The sequence below is a fragment of the Lygodium microphyllum genome, chromosome 3 (assembly GCF_053477565.2).
Source record: "Lygodium microphyllum isolate KBCC chromosome 3, Lygodium_microphyllum_v1.1.10, whole genome shotgun sequence".
In the NCBI taxonomy this organism is placed as follows: Eukaryota; Viridiplantae; Streptophyta; class Polypodiopsida; order Schizaeales; family Lygodiaceae; genus Lygodium; species Lygodium microphyllum.
The window spans coordinates 167989316-168011811 of NC_141137.1; the positions used below are offsets into that span (position 1 = coordinate 167989316).

At 41.1% G+C, this 22496-nt stretch overlaps 1 protein-coding gene and 1 non-coding gene across 4 annotated transcripts in view; both read right to left on the bottom strand.

Annotated features, from left to right (window-relative positions):
• The window catches only part of LOC148039146 (uncharacterized), a 32446-nt gene extending 14840 nt beyond the window's left edge, over positions 1-17606 (bottom strand). For 2 of the 3 annotated variants that reach the window (XM_087675035.1, XM_087675034.1), the window contains exons 1-8: positions 17460-17606; positions 16910-17042; positions 16643-16686; positions 15706-16495; positions 15541-15612; positions 15282-15374; positions 15122-15201; positions 14762-14927 (exon numbers count right to left, since the gene is read on the bottom strand). In XM_087675035.1, coding sequence (XP_087531161.1) covers positions 14762-14927; positions 15122-15201; positions 15282-15374; positions 15541-15612; positions 15706-16495; positions 16643-16686; positions 16910-16981 — 1317 coding nt within the window. In that variant the 5' untranslated portion in view covers positions 16982-17042; positions 17460-17606. The remainder of the gene's footprint in view (positions 1-14761; positions 14928-15121; positions 15202-15281; positions 15375-15540; positions 15613-15705; positions 16496-16642; positions 16687-16909; positions 17043-17459) is intronic. The other variant, XM_087675036.1, reaches the window with a different exon arrangement.
• Positions 17607-22074: 4468 nt separating this feature from the next.
• On the bottom strand, positions 22075-22145 carry TRNAG-GCC (transfer RNA glycine (anticodon GCC)). Its single transcript has one exon. It is a non-coding gene; the product is annotated as a tRNA-Gly (tRNA).
• Positions 22146-22496: the final 351 nt, after the last annotated feature.

Consider the following 22496-nt stretch of genomic DNA (forward strand, 5'->3'; position numbering starts at 1 on the left):
AGAGAGGTGACAAACAGAAGTTGAAGGCCCAAAGTTATCACTCTGGTGAAAAAGGATACTTGCAGAAGGATTGTAAAAAGTTGATCGCTTCCAAGAAGAAGGAAAAGAAGACACAAGATGTGGACTCCTCCATCGAGCCATCCTCCTCCTAAGTCCTCGAACTCTGATTCAAATCCTCCGACCAAGGCAAAGGCCAAGGTGTCCAAGGAATCCTCATCTTCGGATGGAGAGAAGGGCTTCGTAGCCCCTCCAGCCACTTTCTAAGACAAGTGATGCAGCCATCCCTCATGACTCTCTAGTGCCAAAGAAGGAGAGTGAGAGGGTGTTAAGTTGAAGCAAGTGTGACTCATCTGTACACTGGTGCACAGGTTCTAGAGAGGGACATCCCTGACGCATTGACTGAAGTTTGGCAAGTTCAAATCCTAGAGATGGAATTGCAATGCACATTCATGATGGGCTGGTACGTGACAAAAGCGAGATTGGCTCCTAGTCTGATGCTCAAATGAGGGGACACTATGGCAGATTAGCCACAGGCAACAAATCCATGGTTACATATGTTTAGAGGCATTTTTGACAAGATAGTCTTGTTTGCTACTATGAGACATTGTTGATAAACATTGAGGGCCACTATGATCCTTTCCTATTTTTAGAGACCAATACAATCGACGTCAATTCTCTCCCATGCACCTTGGTGGTGGGTTGCGCAACCAGCTGACTTGTCATATTCTTCGGCATTTTTTGCTCTATATCAAGCGCTCCTCCTCCACAGTCATTATCATTCATATGTCATCTATAAGTTCTTGGGGGAGAGGGAAGCTTGTGCTAGTGCCTTCACAACCAATGACTCACATTGGTTCTATATTGTCTCATGTCTTGGTATATGGATCCATTTCCCAAGCATTTTTCTGAGTTACTTTTCTTTTGCAATGTTCTTACGTTCTCTTTGTCTTGTGTTCAGCAATCTATTTCAGCATATGTATACACTCTCATTGTTGCATCCACTTCCGACACCTACATCTTACACAAATCCAAAATCCTCTTCCCTTTTGTGGAAGCTTATATATATGTCTCAAGAGTGCTCTAACTTCATCTTTGTCAAGAAATATATATTTGCATTGACAAAAACAAGGTCATTTGCTCTTGGAATGTCTAAGCAAATATTTTCTTTGCGTAGAACTGACTAGACGTGCTCCAATGCCCCTCAAATGTTCAAGATTGGTAAGCTTAGCTAAGAGCTCTAATGGTCAAGTTTTGAAGCTCAAGTGACTTTGTACATAGTCCTCCCACCAAGTCACAACATCAACATGAAATCTACAACTTAAATATAACTCTTATTAATTAAGATTATATTACCAAAAAGTGATTATATTGAGACTTTAAAAAAATCAATAAGATTATCTATCACATTGAGCATCAAGTAATCCAAGTATTCCCTCCTCATTGCAAGAGCTTACAAGTTAATCTTTCACCGATCTACATTGCTCTACTCAAGTAGAAACCAACTTCTAAAGAGTTGAAATCCAACCCAAGCCACCTTTGCATCTACCTACAGAACTCTGCCCTTGTGTTGAAACTCAAGTTCCAACATATAAGTTTCACAATGATGCAAAGAGTAATACTAATTCCACCTGACTACCACAAGCTGTTCAATCTCACGTAATCTAGCTCAATCAATTTCAATGCTTCAAATGTGTTCTACAATCTGATCCATTGTCTCATAAGTCTTCTCAATATAGGAAGCATTATTGTCCACATAGAGCAACAACTTTACAATAGGCAAGTAAAGAAGAAGTAAATGCTTCAGCTTGGTGGGCCAATAATCCTCTTGGATAATGGTATAGCACAATTGTATCCTAGCTATGCAAGAAATAGGCTCCCATTATGAACCAGCCACCATATGCTTCAATACTGATGTCATGTTACACAAATACCAAAGCATTCCTACATTGTATGTAAATCTGGCCTTTGCATACTCTAACATCAATGTTGGTCTCATGTTGCGTAAACAGCAAGGCATTCTCAAGTTGTATGCAAATCTGGTTTTTGTATACTTTAACATCAATCTACTCCACAAACATCAAACTATTACAAAAATAATTTGTTGTAACAGTGTCAATTACAATCAATTGATTGTTTAGCTTATGTGTATATGTAGCAACGATGGCTCAACAATCAAAAACACAAACAATGTGGGTCAATTGTGATGATGACTTACTTAAAGTGCAAATGATTTTTGTCTGGTTGTCACAATGATATTAGTTCAAAAACATTAAACGAAACATTTTAAGCTCAAAAAGCATAACTTATGTTAAATGATTAAAAACATTTCAATAATGTTGGAAAACGGGAAAAAGTGAAATATTTCCGAATGTGAAAGGCCACGTAGAAAACACTTCTCCAAAAGAGAAATGATTCAGCTGAGAAAATAGGTTTGGAGTCCTACAAGGAGTTACGTCTTGCTTCTATGAAGACAATTAGGAACAAGCTATCATGAGCTACATCAGTCACACAAGCTGTCCAACTCGCAATCATTGATAATCAACACACAAGAGATGGCTAGAATCAACAAAACACGGCAATTAGAAGGTGTCAGATGTTAGGTCACTAGGCAGCCAGTGTGCATCTCTTGCCCAATGCCCTAGCTACTTTGGGCTGGGACGCCTTGTGGTAAAAGACTATATATGTTAAGGGCTTATTTCTCATGGCTCTATTTTGGGCCTGAGAGGGGGTGTTGAGCTAAAAATGCATTAGCCTAACTTAAACAGCCTCAAAACATGCTTAATTAGTGAAGAAAACCTTCTATTTTAAAAAGAAACGCAATCCTAGAGAGTTATTGTGTCCTTCATGCACAACCCTAATTTGGGTGCCCCAAACTTTCTATAAATAGGCATGTAGCCCACCACTCTCCCTAATCTTGTTTTTTGCAGATTTCAGATCTTTCAGCTTATTACCCACACCCCAAAAGCGGAGGATATCACAGTCCAAGCTGACCATTGCTGTCTACAATAGTCTGGCACCTGTTTCTAGCCTTCCACCCACTATTCGGAGCTGATCTCAACCAAGCGAATGCTGCTAATGGTTTTCCCTACTGTCACCAACCTACCACATCCCTCTCCTCCAACTATCACCCACTGCGTTTGGCAGTTCTCTCTCTCCTGCAGCTGTCGCCCAACCTAAACAAGCTGCATTTTGCAATTTTCTCTCACCTGCGTTTTTAGTCTCTCTCTCTCTCCTACACTATTGTCTGCATCAAATCCAACCTTCCTTGGTTGCATTTGCTGGTGTTCAACATCCATAGGCTGCCTTGCTATATTTCGGGATTCGTTCAGAGTACGACACACTCTCCAACTCATTACCCTTGCCCTAATCCTCAAGATACAAGAGTTTGTGGTACAATATTCACTCTTTGCATAGTGTGTTTGCTGCATGAGCATTGTATATTTAGCAATCACTCATTTCATTATTATCTGTGTTCATTGTCTTTGAGTTACCCTAACCTTGAATGTGTTCTATGTTATCAGTTTGTGCTTTGTCGTACGATTGGTATTGTGTTTTTCTGTTTAGAGCATCTCGTCACAGTGGTTGGTTTCAATAAATTCCTATAAAGGCGAAGGGGGCACACACACACACACACTCTCTCTCTCTCTCTCTCTCTCTCTCTCTCTCTCTCTCTCTCTCTCTCTCTCCGTAAAAGGTAATTGTATTAATTACAAAAAAAGGTACAAGTTTACATGATTACAAGATACATGATGGCTCTAAGCCATCGTGTGTAAAATCTTAGTACTAAACCACAAAAGAGTTACAAAAGTCATGGCAAAGACGCAGAGGAAATTGCCATATGCCAGGGAAGTAAGTCCTCCCGAGGGAGTAAGTCAGAGTGCCGAATGAGATCCATCTGCCAATGCAAGAGACCTTTAAGCCTTGCAATATGTCCCGGAACATTAGAGGCCGAATCAAAAAGAAAGGCATTCCGAATGGTCCAATTGTGCCAACATCCCCAGTATCTAAGAAAGTGAAACAAGATCTTCATATACGACTGTGCCGGTGTGGGGTATTTTGGCCGTACAAAAACCCAATCAAAAGGGCTTAGCAAGAAACCAACCACTGCTCGCCAAACCGTTGACAAGAGCGACCAAACATTGTTAGTGAGAGGGCAAGAAATAAATCGATGACGGGCCGATTCCACAATAGAGGCACAAAAGAAACAATTGCCGTTAGAGATTCGATGCTTGGAAAGGGCTGAAGCAAGCGGAAGACCACCAAACATCACCCTCAAAAGAAAGACCTTGCATTTGAAAGGTGTCTTGTTCAACCAGCCCTCCATCACAGTTGCGTTCCACCATGACTGAGATTTCCACAATCCCCATACAGTATTAGCTTTAGTAACCAGTCATTGATGATCTTTAATCAAAAGATGATACACCAGGTTAGCTGAGGCCTTTTCCAAATTCAACCGACCTGCAAGGTCCCAATCCTGCCAAGGACGATCTAAAGCAAGGGCAAGAAAGGATTGCCTACTCTGGAGCACCAACAAAAGTTGTTCCCATAAATCACGGTATCCATGAGGGATTCTGAAAAGCCTCTTGGCTGTACGAAACGATATCAAGACGTTACGACTGGCAAGGGTGGCATCTGCAATTGAAGTCAAACCCAAACGTGCCATGTGATTAAATTTTGGTCTGAGCTCATGTTTGCCTTCCCAAGAAAGTAATCGCGAGGCTGCCAACAATTCCAGTTGAAAGGAGTTAGTATGTAAGCGGTCCTCCGCTGGATGCCAACGCGCCTTCTGGAGAACCAATTTCTAAGAGCAGACCAAATGAAGGAGCAGGGATAAGGAAGGACTAGAAAACCGAGAGTCTGCATTAAGAACATGCCACCAGGAGCTCCGAATTTGTGTATTACCATGCACAAGCCCGTGATCCTTAAGAAAATAACGGGCTATAACGACCCACGGGTGATGATCCACGCACATGGCACGAAAAAGAGACCAACGACGTGCCAACATATGAGTTTCAGCATCCAAAATAGCCCCATCACCCATGCGTTTGGGGATACATGTGTGCGACCAAGAAATCCATGAAATGCCTACCTACAAGAAATCCTTCTTCCATAACATGAAACGAATGTGCTGAGTAAGAGCATTTCAAAGTAGTAGTAGTCCACGGCAGCAATGGCAAGAAATATGTGAGCATTGGCAACATAATTGTCTGAGTCACTTTGAGGCGAACATGGAAGGGCCAAGCCTGCGACTTTCAATACAGAAACTTAGCTGCCAGTTTCTGTGAAATCCACTCTAGTAGTTGCTTTGGCCGAACATCAACACCCAAAGGGTATCCAAGATTCCTGACAATGGAACCAAACCACGGGGAACAACCTGTCCCTGCCAGTCCAATGACTGTAAATCGGACTCCGTGCAACTGAGAATGGCTGATTTGAAAGCATTGATATGAAGACCAAAAGCATGACCAAAGAGCGTCCAAACATCTAATGCTTTGCGAAGATTATCCTTGTCCACACGCAAAATCATAAAGCTGTCATCAGCCAAAGATTGAGTAATGAAGTGCTGTCCAAAAGGAAGAAAGGAAGAGACAATCCAACCAACTGAGTAGAAGCTACCATAGAAGATAACATGGAAAGAACCGGATGAGTCGCAAGGGCAAAGAAGAGAGGACTCAAAGGGCAACCCTGTCTCACAGAGCATGCAAGGACAAATGGCTCAGTAACACCACCTTTTGGCATAACTCGCGAAGAAGCCGCAGCACTAATGGTGTAGATCAAGTGGGGCATCCGAGTACCAAAGCCCATAGTAGACATAAGTTATGCAATGAAAGACCAATCTAAATAATCAAAAGCCTTTCGAGATCCAATTGAATCAATACCACTTGCTGATTAGAGTGCCTTGCATAGTCAATAGCCATTTGCACATTCAAGATATTATACACATGTTTCGGCCCTTAATGAAACCATATTGAAGAGGATGCACAATGGCCGGAAGATGCTTGTGGAGCCGATTCACCATCACTTTGAAAAAGATTTTATACATCGAACCCATCAAAGAAATTGGTCTCCAATGTTTCAACATTGACGACGAGGGAACTTTTGGAAGCAGTTTGATAAGACCTTCTTTCCATGAGGAAGGCATGAACCCCGTTTCCCAAACCTGCTGAAACATAGTCGTCAATGGTTTCACCAGTTGGGTAGCAGAAATCTCAAAGAATTCATTGGTGAGACCATCCCAACCGGGACTTTTCTCCTTGGGCAGGTGTAACAAAACATCCATAACCTCTACCTCACAAATCTCTCTCTCCAAAGTAGTTTGCATATCAAGTGGGACCTGATTGCGGACCAGATCATAGAAAACTGAGTGTGCCTGAGTAACTTGGTCAGAAGGGGAAGGAGAAGAACCAAGAAGGTCTAGAAAATAATTCCTGCACATGTTCACAATGGTCTGAGGATCGATGACCATTCGACCTTCTGGATCCTGGAGTCTAGTCATATTTTCTCGAGCAAGAGATGCATGTAGAGCTCGAAAGAACTTATGAGTCTGATAAGCACTATCTTGCAAATTCCCAGTCAAATTTTGCAATTTGGCCTGCTAATAAGATTTCAACTGAAACTCTTTAATAAGATCAGCCAAACGCATCACCAGTGACAGCAAAAATACATCATCTGGAGTGTCCATCAGCACAGAACGAACCAAAGCCAATAAGTCCTCCGCTGCTTGTCGACGCCGCTGACAAAGAGAGACATGATGGATCCCATACTGCCGAGCAACCCGCTGCACATTAGAGAGCAATCGTTTAAAAGCAACATTGCCCTCAGAGGCGAATTCCAATAAAAATCTATCAATCAATTGCTGCATATAGTCCTGAAAGATGGAATGCTTCAAATAGGACGAGTTGAAACACAAAGGGAGTCTATCCAGAAATTGCTTAAAAGGTGCAATGGGTTGTGCAAGTATCTCAAGCTGTAGAGGAAAATGGTCCGACAAGGCATATTGCTGCAACACTTTCATTTCTAGCATCTCAGGAAGAAAATCATCATCCTACATGATGTACATGCGGTCCAACCGCGACCATGTAGTTGCATACTGCGCAGAATGGAAAGTAAACCCTGTAGAAGAAGGGTGTAGCCAAGACCAGAGATCTTACTTAAGTACAGCAAGAGCAAACGCCTTCCACATACGACTTTCCGGAGCGTCCATCACCGAGTGCTCTGATGTGGACTGTGAGGAATCAACACACATTAAAATTCCCCCATCAAAAAAACCCGTCTGCCAAGTGACAAGGAGGTCTGCAAAGTATTCCAAAGATCCCGCCCGGATAAAGGGTCATTCGGAGCATAGAGACCCAACAACCATCAGATCTCTCCTTCAAATAAAACTTCTATCACTACAAAACGGCCATGTACATCATTTTTAATAAGAACAGACTGATATTTCTCATGTACAATCATAAGCATACCAAAATAATGCATGGCATGTGTCCCTGCATAAAACAAGCGAAACCCATGGCAATCCACAACTTTTCCTGCTTCACCGTGACTCTTGTGCTCAACAGCACACAAGACATCCCACTGATTCTCATGCAATACAGTCCACATGGCATGTTGCTTATGGCAAGAACAAATGCCTCGCACATTCCACGTGCCTATCTTCATGTATATTCAAAAAGAAATTCAAGAACGAGGCACAGCTTGCCTCGATTTAACCTTTTCTGCTAGAATGTCAAGGACTCCCTCATCCAAAAAATCAGCTAACACGGCAAAAGAGTTCTGACGGCCAACTTTAGAGGTAGACGGAATATCCACTATCTTGGGGATGGAACGGGGATAACGGCGATCCCATGGGGTAATCACATTACCTCTAGTATCAAAAGCCAACTTAGCAGGTGGGCCCTTTGGACCGCCCGTATATACTTTTCTAGTAGACTGATTCCGAGGAGAAGAAGAAACCATAGTATGAGCATTGTGCTCTAAAGACAACATTTCTTTCCTGCGCATATAAGTGCGCATGGAATCTTGTGAAGCATTAGGCCCAGTATCTGCCATGCCAACATCAAACCTTTTACCTTTTTTTGCACGTACATCTACCCAGTCATTGCCACGAGAATCCAAACCCGAAACCTGTTGTTTACCTTTATCCAAAACTTTAGATGGCTGGGTTGCATCCTGCGACAGAGCATCAAGCACCATATCTTCCATGGGCAACACAACATGCTCAGCATCTGAAGTCGGTTGCTTCTCTGGGCATTCGACCATAAAATGCCCCAATTTTCCACACGAAAAGCAGTGCCCTGCAAAGTTGCCCCATTTCAAACGAAAGTGCAAAGAATGCATGCCAGAGCAATTAAGACGTAACCAAGCAGGCCTTTTCCTAGCAGTGTCCCATAACATACACAAACGGTTACGATTCATGGCCCTTAGGCTCCGGGGGACCAGAACCGTGCCCACAACAGCCATGGCATCCTATAACGGTGGCCAATATACAGCCGTACAATTTTTCACTTCAACCCACACCGGGCATTCACGTTGAAGTAGGCGCTGAAAATTTGCCATTGGCAACCATGGCACAACATGGACCAAACGGCGATCAAAGAACAATGGCAATTTAGACAGGAGATCAGCACGGTGCTTCTCAGATTTCAACAGCACCTCATAGAAGCCTCAGGGCCCAACAAAAATCTCCTCAACACACTCCCCTTATAGTAGATTGTGCAGCCACTGGCGAATATGGTGTTGGGTGCAAAGGCCCTTCGCTACACTTCCCGTGTATATATTTTACTTGTATATGTGACCGCACTCTTGCGGGTGTAAATGTACCGTACCCTAAAACATAAATACATTCTTTCATTCTTTGTGTGTGCCACACTGGTACACACCCAACTCAAGTCTCTACTCTCTCTGCACTCTCTACTGCTGAACATACTCCATTCTAGCTGCGCACACCACTTAGGTATTTTCGCTTTCCTTCAAACTAGTATCAGAGCTTCGACTAAGGTGTGCGCGCTTCCCAGAGCCTGTGCGAGACATCGCCAGCGCTTCGCTCGTGAGAAATCAGCAAGTCATCATCTCTGCTGGTCAGGCGAGAGCACGCGCGAAACACGAGACAGTGCTGCAGGGTCGTTTTTACTCAATCTGTAACCAAACAGATCAGGCGCAGCCATTCCGGGTCGGCACAGGTCAGGTCATCAGCTTTCCAGGTCACATTTCTGTTCAGCGACAGTCAGGCGACAGCTGACAGGTCAGCGTGGACAGGCGATAGCCAAATCTGCTCAGCGACAGTCAGGCGACAGCAGCTGACAGGTCAGCGTGGACAGGCGGCAGTTCATTTCTGATCAGTGTGATCAGTCGACAGGTCACGACAGTCATTTTTTGCAATTTTTGTGACTTGTCACATTAAAACAGGCCCCTGTTCGCGCGCGTAAGCACAGTTCTCACAGTTGTGCAGATTTAAGCCAGAAAATTTGGGGCTTTTCCAGATTTAGTGCTGTTCATGCATAATACAGACATCTGCGTCAGAATTGCAGACATTGTGCGCGTATAAATTGGGGATTTTGCCAAATTTGGTGAAATTTTGCTCGTTTGAGTAAAATTTCTCAACATTGGACCCATAAAATTTGGGCCTTTTGCGGTATTGGTGAAATTTTGCTCAGCTAAGTCAGATTGGTTGACATTCGTGCACACTTGGACCCGGAAAATTTGGGGCTTTTGCAAAATTTTATGAAATTTTATTGAATTTGCCCGTTTTATGCTCTCGGGAACATGTATTAATGCAATTGGGGCAGATTTATTGCAGAAAATTTAGGGCTTTTCACATTAGTGATGTATTTTGAGCCGATTTGTGCTTTGACAGTGGAATTACAGCAGATTCACTGCTAAGTGGGAGAAATTTGGACTTGGGATGTATCAAATGTTATGAAAAGGCAGCTTCTCTTGGTACATGTATTGTTGAATGCTCATTGTGCAGTGAAACAGTGGCACATACAGCACTCGGGTTATTGCATTTGGGCATTACGATGATGTATTATTGAAGTGGGAGCTGTCTTGTATGCACATGTATCAGATTTGCTTTGTGTATATGCTGTAATCTGTGTATATGCTGTAATCAGCCCTTTGGACTGCAATTACAGTAAAATATCTGCTTCTTGGGCACACTTTGAAGTGCAAGTTTGTGTATTTGCTGTTATATATAGCAACCTTGCTATTGGCTAATTGCATTCAGCATTCTATTGCAGAAATTAATTGCTGAAAAATGGCTGGAAGTGCATCCACTGCTGACACAAAGAATCTTTTTGAGATTCGCAAATTTGATGGCAATGGCTTTGATCTTTGGAAAGATCGTATGCAAGGTATCCTTTTTCTGAAGGATTGTGAAGATGCTTTGGCAGAACAAAAACCTCTTGCTTTGTCAGATGAAGATTGGGCTAAAATGAATAAAAAGGCCATTACTTACATCAAAATGGCAGTTACTGATGATATCTTGGTTGATATCAAGGGACTCAACAGTGCATATGCAGTTTGGGAGAAACTCAAGGCTACGTATGAGAATACTACTCCTGTTAATCAGGTCCATCTCATGCGAAAGTTAGTCAACTTAAAGCTTGATGAGTCTAAGCCCGCCTCAGAGCATTTGGCTGCATTTACAGGTATTTTAAGTCAGTTATAGGATACAGGCTTGCCGGCTTTTGATCCTAAGCTAAAGGCTATCTTCTTGCTCATGACTTTGCCAGATTCATGGGAAGCATTGGTTGTGTCATTGAGCAACAACCCCAACTTGACATTTGATGGTGTACGTGGTTCTATCCTCAATGAGGAGATTAGACGCAAGTCTAGTGGGGAAAACAGTGGATCAGCCTATAATGTTAGAGGACAGACTGAAAAGAAGTCAAATGCTGCAAATAAGCATAAAAATCGCAGCAAAAGCAAAGAAAAACAGCAAGATGTCACTTGCTATCAGTGTGGACGCAAAGGGCATAAAAAGCCCGATTGTAGGTACTATAAGAAGGAGCAAGAACGCAAGAAGCAGGCTAATGCAAAAGGCAAAAAGAATGAGAAGGATAGCAGCTCTACCCCTAAAGAAACAGAAAAGACAAATATGGTATCTAGTGTTGTCATTGAGGAGATAGAAGATGATAAAGATGCTGATTTGCTGGTTGCATCTTCAGATCCACATGCTATGACAGTGGAAGACATGTATATCACTAAAAGGGATGTGATAGATGCCTTGTTATCTGCTCATGATGGTTTGTCACAATCGTGGATTGTTGACAGTGGTGCCTCATTTCATGTAACTCCATCTCTGGAGTGTTTTCCTACTTATGCAGCAGGTAATCTTGGGAAAGTTTACCTAGGGAATAATCATGCATGTGACATTGAAGGAGTGGGCACCATACACCTGGCTCTTGAAAATGGCCAGGAATTGATTCTTCATGATGTTAGGTATGTACCTGGCATTAAGAAGAGCTTGTTTTCTATTGGGCAGTTAGATAGCAGGGGTTACTACACTACCTTTGGTGGTGGAATGTGGAAAATACAGAAAGGATCTATGCTGGTCACTAGAGGTGGTAAAAAGGGAACTTTGTATTATCTTCATTGCAAGGCACTTCCTGAAAAGTTTGTTGCAGTTGCAGAAGTACAGTCACACATGGAGCTATGGCATAAGCGTCTTGGACACATGAGCCAAAAGGGTTTGGATGCACTTTCTTCACTTGGAAGAGTTGATGTGAAAAACTCAAAGCTTGACTTTTCTGATGACTGTGTCTTTGGAAAACATGTAAAGAGTTCATACTCTCATGGAGCCTCTAGGAAGGCATGTATCTTGGATTTAGTCCATTCCGATGTATGTACCATGCCAATAAAAACTCATAGTGGTTTCCGTTATTTTGTCTTTTATTGATGACCACTCTAGAAAGCTATGGGTTTATTTGCTTAAGCAGAAAAGTGAGGCATTGGATGCCTTTAAAAGGTTTTATGCATTCGTTAGTACTCAAAAGGGCTTAAAACTGAAATGCATAAGAACAGATAATGGGGGAGAGTACGTATCTAAACAATTCAATAGTTTTTGTGATGAAAATGGGATTAAACGAGAGCTTACAGCCCCTTATAATCCGTCATCTAATGGTGTGGCTGAGCGAATGAATCGCACTTTATGTGAGAAGATTCGGTGCATGCTGTCCACAGCTAATCTCCCGCAATTGTTTTGGGGGGAGGCACTTAAAACCGCGGTGCATATTTGCAACCGATCTCCATATCGTGCACTTGATAGTGGCATCCCTGAAGAGGTTTGGTTTGGCAAACCTGCTTCATATGACCACTTAAGGGTCTTTGGCTGCGAATGCTATGTACATGTGCCTGTTGATAGCAAAACTAAACTTGACATGAAATCCCTCAGAGGCATTTTCATGGGTTATGGAGATGATGGTGAAATGGGTTATAGAGTTTGGGTTCCAAGCATGAAAAAGGTGCTACGCAGCCGAGATGTGGTATTTAATGAATCAAAGCTGCTGAAAAATGCCACATCTAGTGATGTAGACAAAAAGAAAGTGAAATTTCAGCATGATCAGCCACTTAAATAGCCATCAGCCACTGAAAATTCAGCTCCATCTGATGCTGGTTATGATAATCAGCATGTCATTATTGAGCCAGATGCAAATGGGCAGCAAAGGGATGCTGAAAATCAGTTTGGGCAACAAAATCAGCATGCTGAACATCAATTACAGCAGCTTGAAAATTTATTACAGCAGCCTGAAAATTTATTACAGCAACCTGAAAATGCAGTTCAGCAGCCAAATAATGAGATCATAGACATTCCTTTGGATGTAGATCCATTGCCTGATAACACAAATCATTGGGTGAGAAGGTCTACACGTGTCAGGAGACCCATACAAAGGTTTGATCCCTCTTTGGACTGCATTTTACTCACAGATGAGGGTGAGCCTCTTACATATAAAGAGGCATTGTCATGTGAGTTAAAGAAAAAGTGGGAGCAAGCTATGCAGGAAGAAATGAAGTCATTGTATCAGAATGATACTTGGGATTTGGTTTCATTGCCCAAAGATAGGAAAGCTATTCCTAACAAGTGGGTCTACAAAATCAAATGTGTGGATGGCAAACCCAAATACAAAGCCAGGCTTGTGGCTAAGGGTTATACTCAGAAAGAGGGGATTGACTTTCAGGAAGTCTTTTCACCTGTTGTCAAAATGACGACTCTTCGGGTATTGTTTGCTATTGTTGCATCTATGGATCTTGAACTTGATCAAATGGATGTTAGAACTACATTCCTGCATGGTGATTTAGAAGAAGAGCTGTATATGAAACAACCAGAGGGCTTTGTTATGCCAGGAAAGGAGCATTTGGTGTGCAAGCTTAAGAGAAGCTTGTATGGTTTAAAACAGGCTCCTAGACAGTGGTATAAGAAGTTTGATGCCTTCATGCTCTCACATGGGTTTAAAAGAAGCAATGCAGATCACTGCTTATACACAAAGAAGGCTGATGATGGAAGCCTTATTATCCTTGTGCTTTATGTGGATGATATGCTTATTGTTGGTAAGCATAAGAGCCAGGTTAATGCATTGAAAAGACAGCTGAATTCAGCCTTTTCCATGAAGGACTTGGGTGCAGCTGAACATATTTTGGGCATGCGTGTGACGAGAGATAGAGAAAAAAGAAGCAATACATAGCTACCCCCCAAAAGCCAAGATGCACAAGACAAACTGATGGTGCAAAAAGCTCTAAACGTTTGGATACCATCAGCAGAAACCAAGGCTGCCAACAAGCAATATTCGATGGGTTCTGAGAAAACAAGTATCAACAATCTTTGGTTCTTTATGACCAGATTATTACAAAACCTTAAGCAGTGCCATCAACGCCCTTCTTGTACTTTAAAATCATGCACCTATTGAAAGGCAGATATATTGGATTTCCTTTGGGTCCATAACCTAAAAGAATAGGTAAGAACTTTGTGCTTTTTGTTATCTGTGGACTCACTGCCAGGGCTGCATGTTCTCTGGTGTAAAATTTAGAATCGAGTTTATCACAAGTGGATTTAGAAACATGGAACTTCCCTGCTGAAATTAAAAGCACTCTTACAGTAAACAAGGAGCCTCATTCTCACCGTGCATGCACAAATATAAGGATGCACACATCCATCCTAGATATGTGTGTGTGTGTGTGTGTGTGTGTGTGTGTGTGTGTGTGTGTGAGAGAGAGAGAGAGAGAGAGAGAGAGAGCAGGATCGGGGTGGATCCCAAGTGGCATAGGCAGTGCTGGATCACAGATACCAGCCTACAATCACCAGCTGCATTCTCCTTCAGACTTTGTATTTCGTAACACACGTCTGAAGCATACATGTATGTGGGCCTTGTCTTATCATAGGACCACTTCTGACTATGCACCAGTAGCAACAGCATGGCTGGCAAGCAGTTGTGCAGCCTCAGAAACACTCACAAAAGCATCAATTTCAACTATAGTGCCAGGAACCCATGTCTTCCTGTCTTAACAACTATTTCTATCAAATTTTCTGTCTCATGTGGAAAGGGATAACAAATCTGAAAGAGTAAAGCATTCGGGTGAATGCATAGAGGAAGATTTTCAAGATATAGTCAACTTAGAGGCTCACATCCCTCAACCTAACAATGAGCTGCACTTATAAAAGCTACCAGGTATTTTAGCTCATCAAGCTAAAGGGATCAAAAGTTGCACCAACATACTAACATGATCATGATTCCTCCTTGTTAAACACAGAATACTAATAGCAGTTTACCTGGAAGCATGAAGTGCGTCTAGCAAAATTTACACAGCCACATACTGTGCACATCCAGTCAACAGCCAATACAGCAGTGGTTCCTTTTGAAGAGTTGGTAGCGGATCCTGTTGCTAGGTCTGTAGATAAAGCTTGAGGGCCTCCTAAACCTCCAGTTGGCTTGCTACTGAGACAACAAAATGACAAATAGATCAAAGGCACAATTAACCTCAAGAGCTGATACAAAACTTTCATTTTCAAGGAATTGGGGTGCCAATAGTAGTAGAACTATACACAAAAAAGCAAGCACAAAAGTCTCCATGGACTTCAACAGTTTATATTCAGATGCCAACCAAAGTTATAACCCATCTTTACATGTACCTGTATTCAAAAAAAAGGCGCCGCCCATGGAGAACCAAGCCATTTTCTCCTACAGCCTCCATCATTTTTCGAGCAGCATCCTGACTTCAAAAAGTTATTGTGCTTACCAGGTGACAGTTTAGAAACAGGTTCCATAAGAGACACATAACTAACAACTCACCACAGAGGGAAAATCTACAAATGCAAAGCCTCGAGAGACACCCGTGTTCCTTTCCTTGATTACACGAACATGCCTCAGAGGTCCCCATTCGGCCTGTATTGGTTTCAGAGTGACAAACCCATTCAGAGACTTTCTACTGCTAGACTGGCCTTTATATAAACAGTCAAAATTGATCACAAAATGGGGAAAAAGAATTGTTAACATGGTAGATGGGAATCAGCTATGAGGTTCATGTGGTAAAAGAGGATAATTAACATACCAAGGCCTGATATAGGTCTTCTTCTACAGTATTTTGAGAAAGCCATCTCACAACAACGGTTGCTGATGGAGCCTGTCACAAGACACCGTCAGTCGGGTGGAACACAAATTTGAATGAAAAAAATGCTCCAACAAATCAAACTCAGAGGCAGACTAAAGATCTTACAACTGTTAACTGTTCTCGAGTTCGCTTGTCATCCTTGCTGCGCTTCTTGTCATGGTGTGACTCATAGTAGTCATCATCATAACTACGCTCTCTTTTATCCCTCGCATGGCTTCGAGAAGAGGATCGCGACCTCCTTGACCGATGATCATGACCATGAGAGCGAGAGCGTTCTCTTCGTCGGCCTCTTTCAGGACTGTCATCTCTATCCTTGCTCCTCCTCCTTTCTTTGTCCCTTTTCTTTGCCTTCCTCCGACTTCGTTCTCTCTTTTCTTTATCAGGATCTGAATCAAAATCATCGTATCTTGAATGAGTGTGCTCCCTCTCCCAGCTCCCTTCTCTGCTACTCTTGACAGCTGGCCTCCTAGGAGCGTAATCTTCACCATCATAGTCACGCCTTTCTGGGTTGGCATATCTATTCGTTCTGTCAAAACCATACTCCCGAAACTTTTCAACCTCTTGGTAAGTATCGATATCATGGAACTTATCAGCATCTCTCAAGTTATTGGCATCATGAAAACTGTCTGCCTCCCTGAAGTCAATATCTCTATATGAATCATAACCATCTGCATACCCAACCTTTACATGTCTTTGGGGCCCTCGAATGAGAGCTAATTCTTCTTCCAGTGTAGCCCTTCGTCCTGGGGGCCACATCCCAAGCACAGGAGGTGGACCCATCTGGAATCGGTCTCCCTCCACGAGCAAATCTCTTGGAAACCCACCTCTGGAGTACCCATTGTCACGAGGAAATCCTGCTTCTGGGAAACCCCTGCCCCCATAAGGCCCACCAACTCTGGGATTTTCCATTCCAGAACATGCCATACAATCATGGTAATCATGAAGTGCATAATCGAACATGAAAAGCAAGAATTTCAAATATGCAGGCAGGACAAAAAGACATTAGTGTCTATTCAAAGTGCACGGCTGGCTAGCTCATTACCTGCCAAAATCTGGATCATGCACTGGGTTGTATCTCTCCAAAGCCTGTGCAAAAAATAACGGTGAGTCAGCAGAAGCATAGAAGGTGCCTTATCAGTAACATCCACTTCCACTTTCCATGAGTGGTGATGGTCTCGCTTGCTTGCTGTTTATGATGATGGATAAGCTACGGATGAGAACCATGTGATCCAAAAATCTTGGAAGCAACTGTAGGTTCACCCCAAAACTGACTTAAGGAGAAAAATGCAGCTTGTCATGTGTATCATACACTTTTATTATCCCATCCTCCTTGATGCAGCAGGAACCTCCCCGCATCCAAAGGATCTTCTTGGTTCCACATCTTCTCGAGCAAACACCTCTACTTCAGAGTGGATTGTTTGCAGCATTCAGGGATCCCTGTCCTGAAATGGATGCACACACACATGAACGGTTATGGCGGTACACTACTGTCATAAAATTTGAACGATGACGGGACCTTTGTTCGCTCAGCGTGGGCCTTGTCTAAGCTTCAACAGCTTCATTTCCCTTTGCACCAGTACCCTACACATGTTTTTCCTAATCTAAAACAGCTTCTGCCTAAATTTTCCCCTATGTATCGACATCAACCCATCACTCTGTGAGACGTTGCTTTTTCAAACAACCGATCTAGCAACAATAGAAAGACAGACAAGCAGGCCCCTGTCCCAATATTAAACCCTAACAAGGCGAACTAACAGAAAACAAAAGTATGCTTCATGGTAGCAGAATTGAAAAGAGCTCTGAGGAAAACAACGCATATAACGACGGAAGGAAACAGGCAGAAGCCACAACAGACTTACAGTGCGCGGGTGCTCGGCGATATCCGGTTCTGTAAGAAAATAACGTCCTTTCTTTCTTTCTCTCTCTTTCTTTCTTTCTTTCTGCTGGTGCAGGGGTGGAAGAAGAGAGCAACAGGTAATGAATGTTATGAGAGAGAGCTAAGGAAGTTGAACCCAAATGACCACCGAATCACCCAGAGTCTTGTATATATATGGTATATGGCGACTCGTTTGTGTTAAACATCAATATTTTATAATACTTTAATATATTAATATCTATATTATATTATATTATATTACAAAGCACGGATGTTAGGAACGTAAAGCCAATCCTCTATGGCGAACACACAACACTCTCCAACCAAAACAGAATAATAAGATAAAAGAAGAATATAGTTTTGTTTTTCTTATTAGAATTTAGAATCCAAATTCTCTTTACATTTATTTGTATTTATTTATTAGAAGATAGAATAGGTTAAGAAATAGATGTATATCATATTCTTTAAAAAATAGAATACCTAGAAATCAATGAAATTTTTATTATTATCTCCTTTCTTTCCAAAGAAAAACAAAATTGATATCTATGTTGCGATAACCATGTGAGGTTGCATATCCGTAGCACAAAATTCTCCGGATTCCTAACTGTTTTAGCATTTCCAGCAAAGTCCATATCAATCCTTTTATTTTGGATCTGATTCTGACAGGCTATGTTACGATGGAGCATACACCCTAATTCTTTCTGGATCTCACGTTTTCGTTCCAGAGATCAATACAAATTTTTGATTATTAGTCCATGCCAATTGGTGTTCCAAAAGTGCCCTTTCGTCTACCTGGGGAAGAGGACGCAGTTTGGGTAGACGTGTAGAACAACTAATCGATTAAAGCTAGGCTAACACACTCCTTTTTGATTACTTAACATATGATTAGGATGTCAAAATGTCTTTGTACCATCTAAAATCAACCAGCTTTTGAAGCAAAAAACCTAATGAGATTTTCACTTCTGAATCATTTTTGAATCCACGGCTAATGGAGACTAACAGATTGTCAAGGCTTCGTTCGTTAATTCCGCAGAATCTATAATAACGAGATAAAGTACTCTAAAATTAATAGATACAAATAGTGGAATCGAGTGGAAAAAAGGGGCCTCGACTCATCCGTCCTACACGTGCGGATGTCGTTTGGATCGCCACCCCGGAGTGGAAAATGAACCCAAAGATTCTTCTCATGAGCACCTAATTTCAAGAAAGAACGGATTGGTAGAAAGAGGCATGTTTCTCAGTGCGCCAATCACAAAGTGGTTCAAGATCATTGAGAAATAAAGAAAAAAGAGACACACACAAAATTGAACCAAGAATAAAAGAACCAAGGATTTGTAGAAACAGAAAGATTCGGCAAGAACTATCTTTGTATTGGTCCTTAAGATTGTAAATAAAAAAGGGAGGGGGTTTTACTAATTTTTCCTACATATTCATCTTACTGTTTCTATTTATTTCTATACATTCCGGAATCTAGGGGGTCGTATGTTTTTAACGAGGCTCGTACGGTTCTGCGGGGGGGGGGAAAGAGGACCTATCCTGATCAACCGGCTTTATCAGGAAAGACTACTATTTTTGGGTCAACAGGTAGACGATGAGATTGCAAATCAATTGATTGGTATTATGATGTATCCGAATGGAGAGGACGAAAGCAAGGATACGTACTTATATGTGAATTCACCTGGTGGAGCTGTGTTAGCAGGAATATCAGTCTATGATGCTATGCAGTTCGTGGTACCAGATGTACATACAATTTGTATGGGATTAGCCGCTTCTATGGGTTCTTCTATCCTAACCGGTGGGGAAATCACCAAACGTATAGCACTGCCTCACGCTTAGCGCCAATGATTTGTATGGCTTTATACTATGCCTTCACCCAATAAATTTCAGATGATTCGGGTAATCATAGCATGGCATTAGGAACCAGGTGAAATTCTTTCGGGTGAGTTTCAGAAGAAAAGATCAGAATCATGTTATATTGAAGTTATTAAACAATTTGATAAAATCATTCATTTGCTGAACAATTTCATTTTTATAAAAATTGAGAGTTTAGCGTCACAAAACTAAAAATAGGATTCACTCAATTTCTCCTTTCGGGAAGATTTTTTTTCAAAATGCAAGGAAATTCTTTGTGACTGGTGATGTATTGGTACAGCTTCCTACAGCTTACCGCCTATATAAAAAAGTATCACATGTATGGATTCTTCCTCCAGAGATGAGAAACCAAAACCAAAGATATTTTTGGGAAAGAGAATAGTTGGAACATTCTAAATTTATTCTTATCAGTTTGAGAAGTATGAACAATCATATTGATTCCATCTAGTCATAGATCAAAACTTTTTATGATTTCTGTTTCACATTCAAGTTTCACTTTCTCCTTTTCAAAAAGAACATGTTGAGGATATTGAATTGCACAGGTACGCTGGAGATCACACCTCTAGATACACTAGGTTCCCCTTTTCCGAGGGCATACGAAGATACACCTGTTGCTATTGACCCAATTCCAACAGCCGCTCCGGGTCCTAATTCCATATGAATCATAAGAAGAGGATAAAATCAAGAAAGCTTGATCAATATTAATTATTATTCTTAGAAATTGATCCTGATATCAATATATTTGTACTTAAAAATTCTTCAAATCCTCAGAGTTTATCCATCTAAAACTAGTAATTGGGAAACAATTAAACCATATTTCTCCTATGTGAAAACATGATTCAATTAGATTGAAACGGATCATAGGTTCTTAATTGTTAACAGGTCAGAATGTGAGTCAGGGGGAGAGCTCGCGGTTTGTCACAAATTGTTGAACCTATGAACGACTCGTCCGAAGTAGAAGCATAGTCTACTGTTTGTTCTATAATTAGATGATCGATGCTTGCCCCTCCCACGACTACTGTTTCCCCTTCACCTGCCCATGGACAGATAGCCATTTAACGTTCAATAAATTAGTTAGTTACTCTGAGCGGCTGTTCGAATGTAAAGAATAGGTAAAAAAGCTGTAGGAATTAAAATGAAGAGCGCAGTAGCTACGAACGCAAGAATATTCACTTCCGTATCAGTAATTTGATTCAATTAGGTAATGCTTTGAGCGGATCCCGTTGGGAAAAACTCCTAAACTCTATTTTAAATCATTAATTTCTAAAATTTTTTCGTCGGGAAAACGGAGAGATAAAAACATCGTTCTTCATTCTACTATCTAAAATAAATGGGAGCTTTTGATTTCTTCGGATCTGACTAAATATGTTTGTACTACTGATTAGGTAGTATATCACAAAACGAAGCATCAATAATACTTTAAAAAAAATTTATCAAGTCATTCTTATTATTCTACTTCAAAAAAAAGAAGAAGAATTAAATCCTACTTAAGATTTATTTGTTATAAATAACAAATAAAAAAGTAAGGCATTGACTTTCCAGCACTAGTTACGTAGACTTGAGTAAGAAACCCGATGGGATTGTAGTTCAATCGATTAGAACGCCGCCCTGTCAAGGCAGAAGTTGCGGGTTCGAGACCCGTCAGTCCCGCTTTATTGTAATAACATTGTTAAGTACTAAACAGTTCAGACAATTTGCGTTAATCTTTTTTTCTCTCTTCCTAGGGAAGATCTTAAATATTGAGACTTGGGCCGAGCTGGATTCGAACCAGCGTAGGCATTGCCAGCGGATTTACAATCCGTCCCCATTAACCACTCAAGCATCGACCCATAGATATCAATTCTATGAAAAAGAACCAGAAGTGTCAAATTAGAATTCATTTGGTTGAATCTAATAAGTAGATTTCTTGTCCCTTATTAAAAACAGTGGGATTGATCAACCTCTCTATATTGCACTTGCGAAGTACGCGTAGAATGGATACCCCCAGGGGAATTCGAATCCCCGTCGCCTCCGTGAAAGGGAGATGTCCTAGGCCTCTAGACGATGGGGGCTGAATTACCCTCTATTATGATAACAGATTCAACGGAAATCGTCAATACAATTAGATTAGGGCGCTATCCTTTTCATTCTATCCGAGTAATACAGATTTGGGAACCGGAATAGCAAGTATTGGTTCTACTGAGTTATGTAACTATTCGTTTTGTAGTCCCCATGATTAATGACATTTTTTGGTTTCATCTCCACAAAAAGTTGAAAAAGTCTTGTGTCGCATAATACATAAAAAAGAAATCAACATTTTTTTAGTGAGTTGTTTTCTCTTTTTTCTGTTTTCAAAAAAATGTGATAGATTGGGAAGCTTTGTCAATTTTCCATGAAAGAACCTATTTCTCAAAAATAGAATTGTTTTTAAATTTGCACAACGATTAGTAATAGATAGTTATGGTACGAGGATATTATATGCCACCCTTGATGTATTTGATTCCCGGACAAACTTGGTTTTGGTTTGGCGCATCTCTGTTTCACAAATGAAAAAGCTAAATTTTGTAAGTAAGGGGTTGCAAATGCTAATTTTTCATCAGATTCACCAACAAACTATCTCGTAAACTAGTAGTCTATTCTTTTTGTTTCAAAATCATTTTTTTGAGTTATGAAAAAGATCTATCAATCATTTTGATTTGAAAATCGAGGATAGGTATACCCACTCTCCTCCTCTCTGCTTAGACGAAGGCGGATAGCGGGAATCGAACCCGCGTCTTCTCCTTGGCAAGGAGATATTTTACCATTCAACTATATCCGCGCAATGTATTACGATATGTAAATATATTATATCTATATATCTATATATAGATATAGATATATTCGACATCTTGGCTTTGGTCAAGATGTCGAATATAGGAAAAATCCATCTATCTATTTGAGACCCAGATCAATATAATAAAAGTGTAGAATAACTTTTTTGATGAAGCTATCGTATTTTTGTATTCCGCATCGATCTCATAAGGATCTTATCTATAAGTGGTTAGGGAACCATCTTGACCCACCTATCATACCAGCAAAGAAAAAAAAGTAAGGAAATTCTCTATACAATGATTCTAGTTCTAATTAAAAAAATTGGCGTATCTGTTCCTCAAGATATAAAAGAATTCAG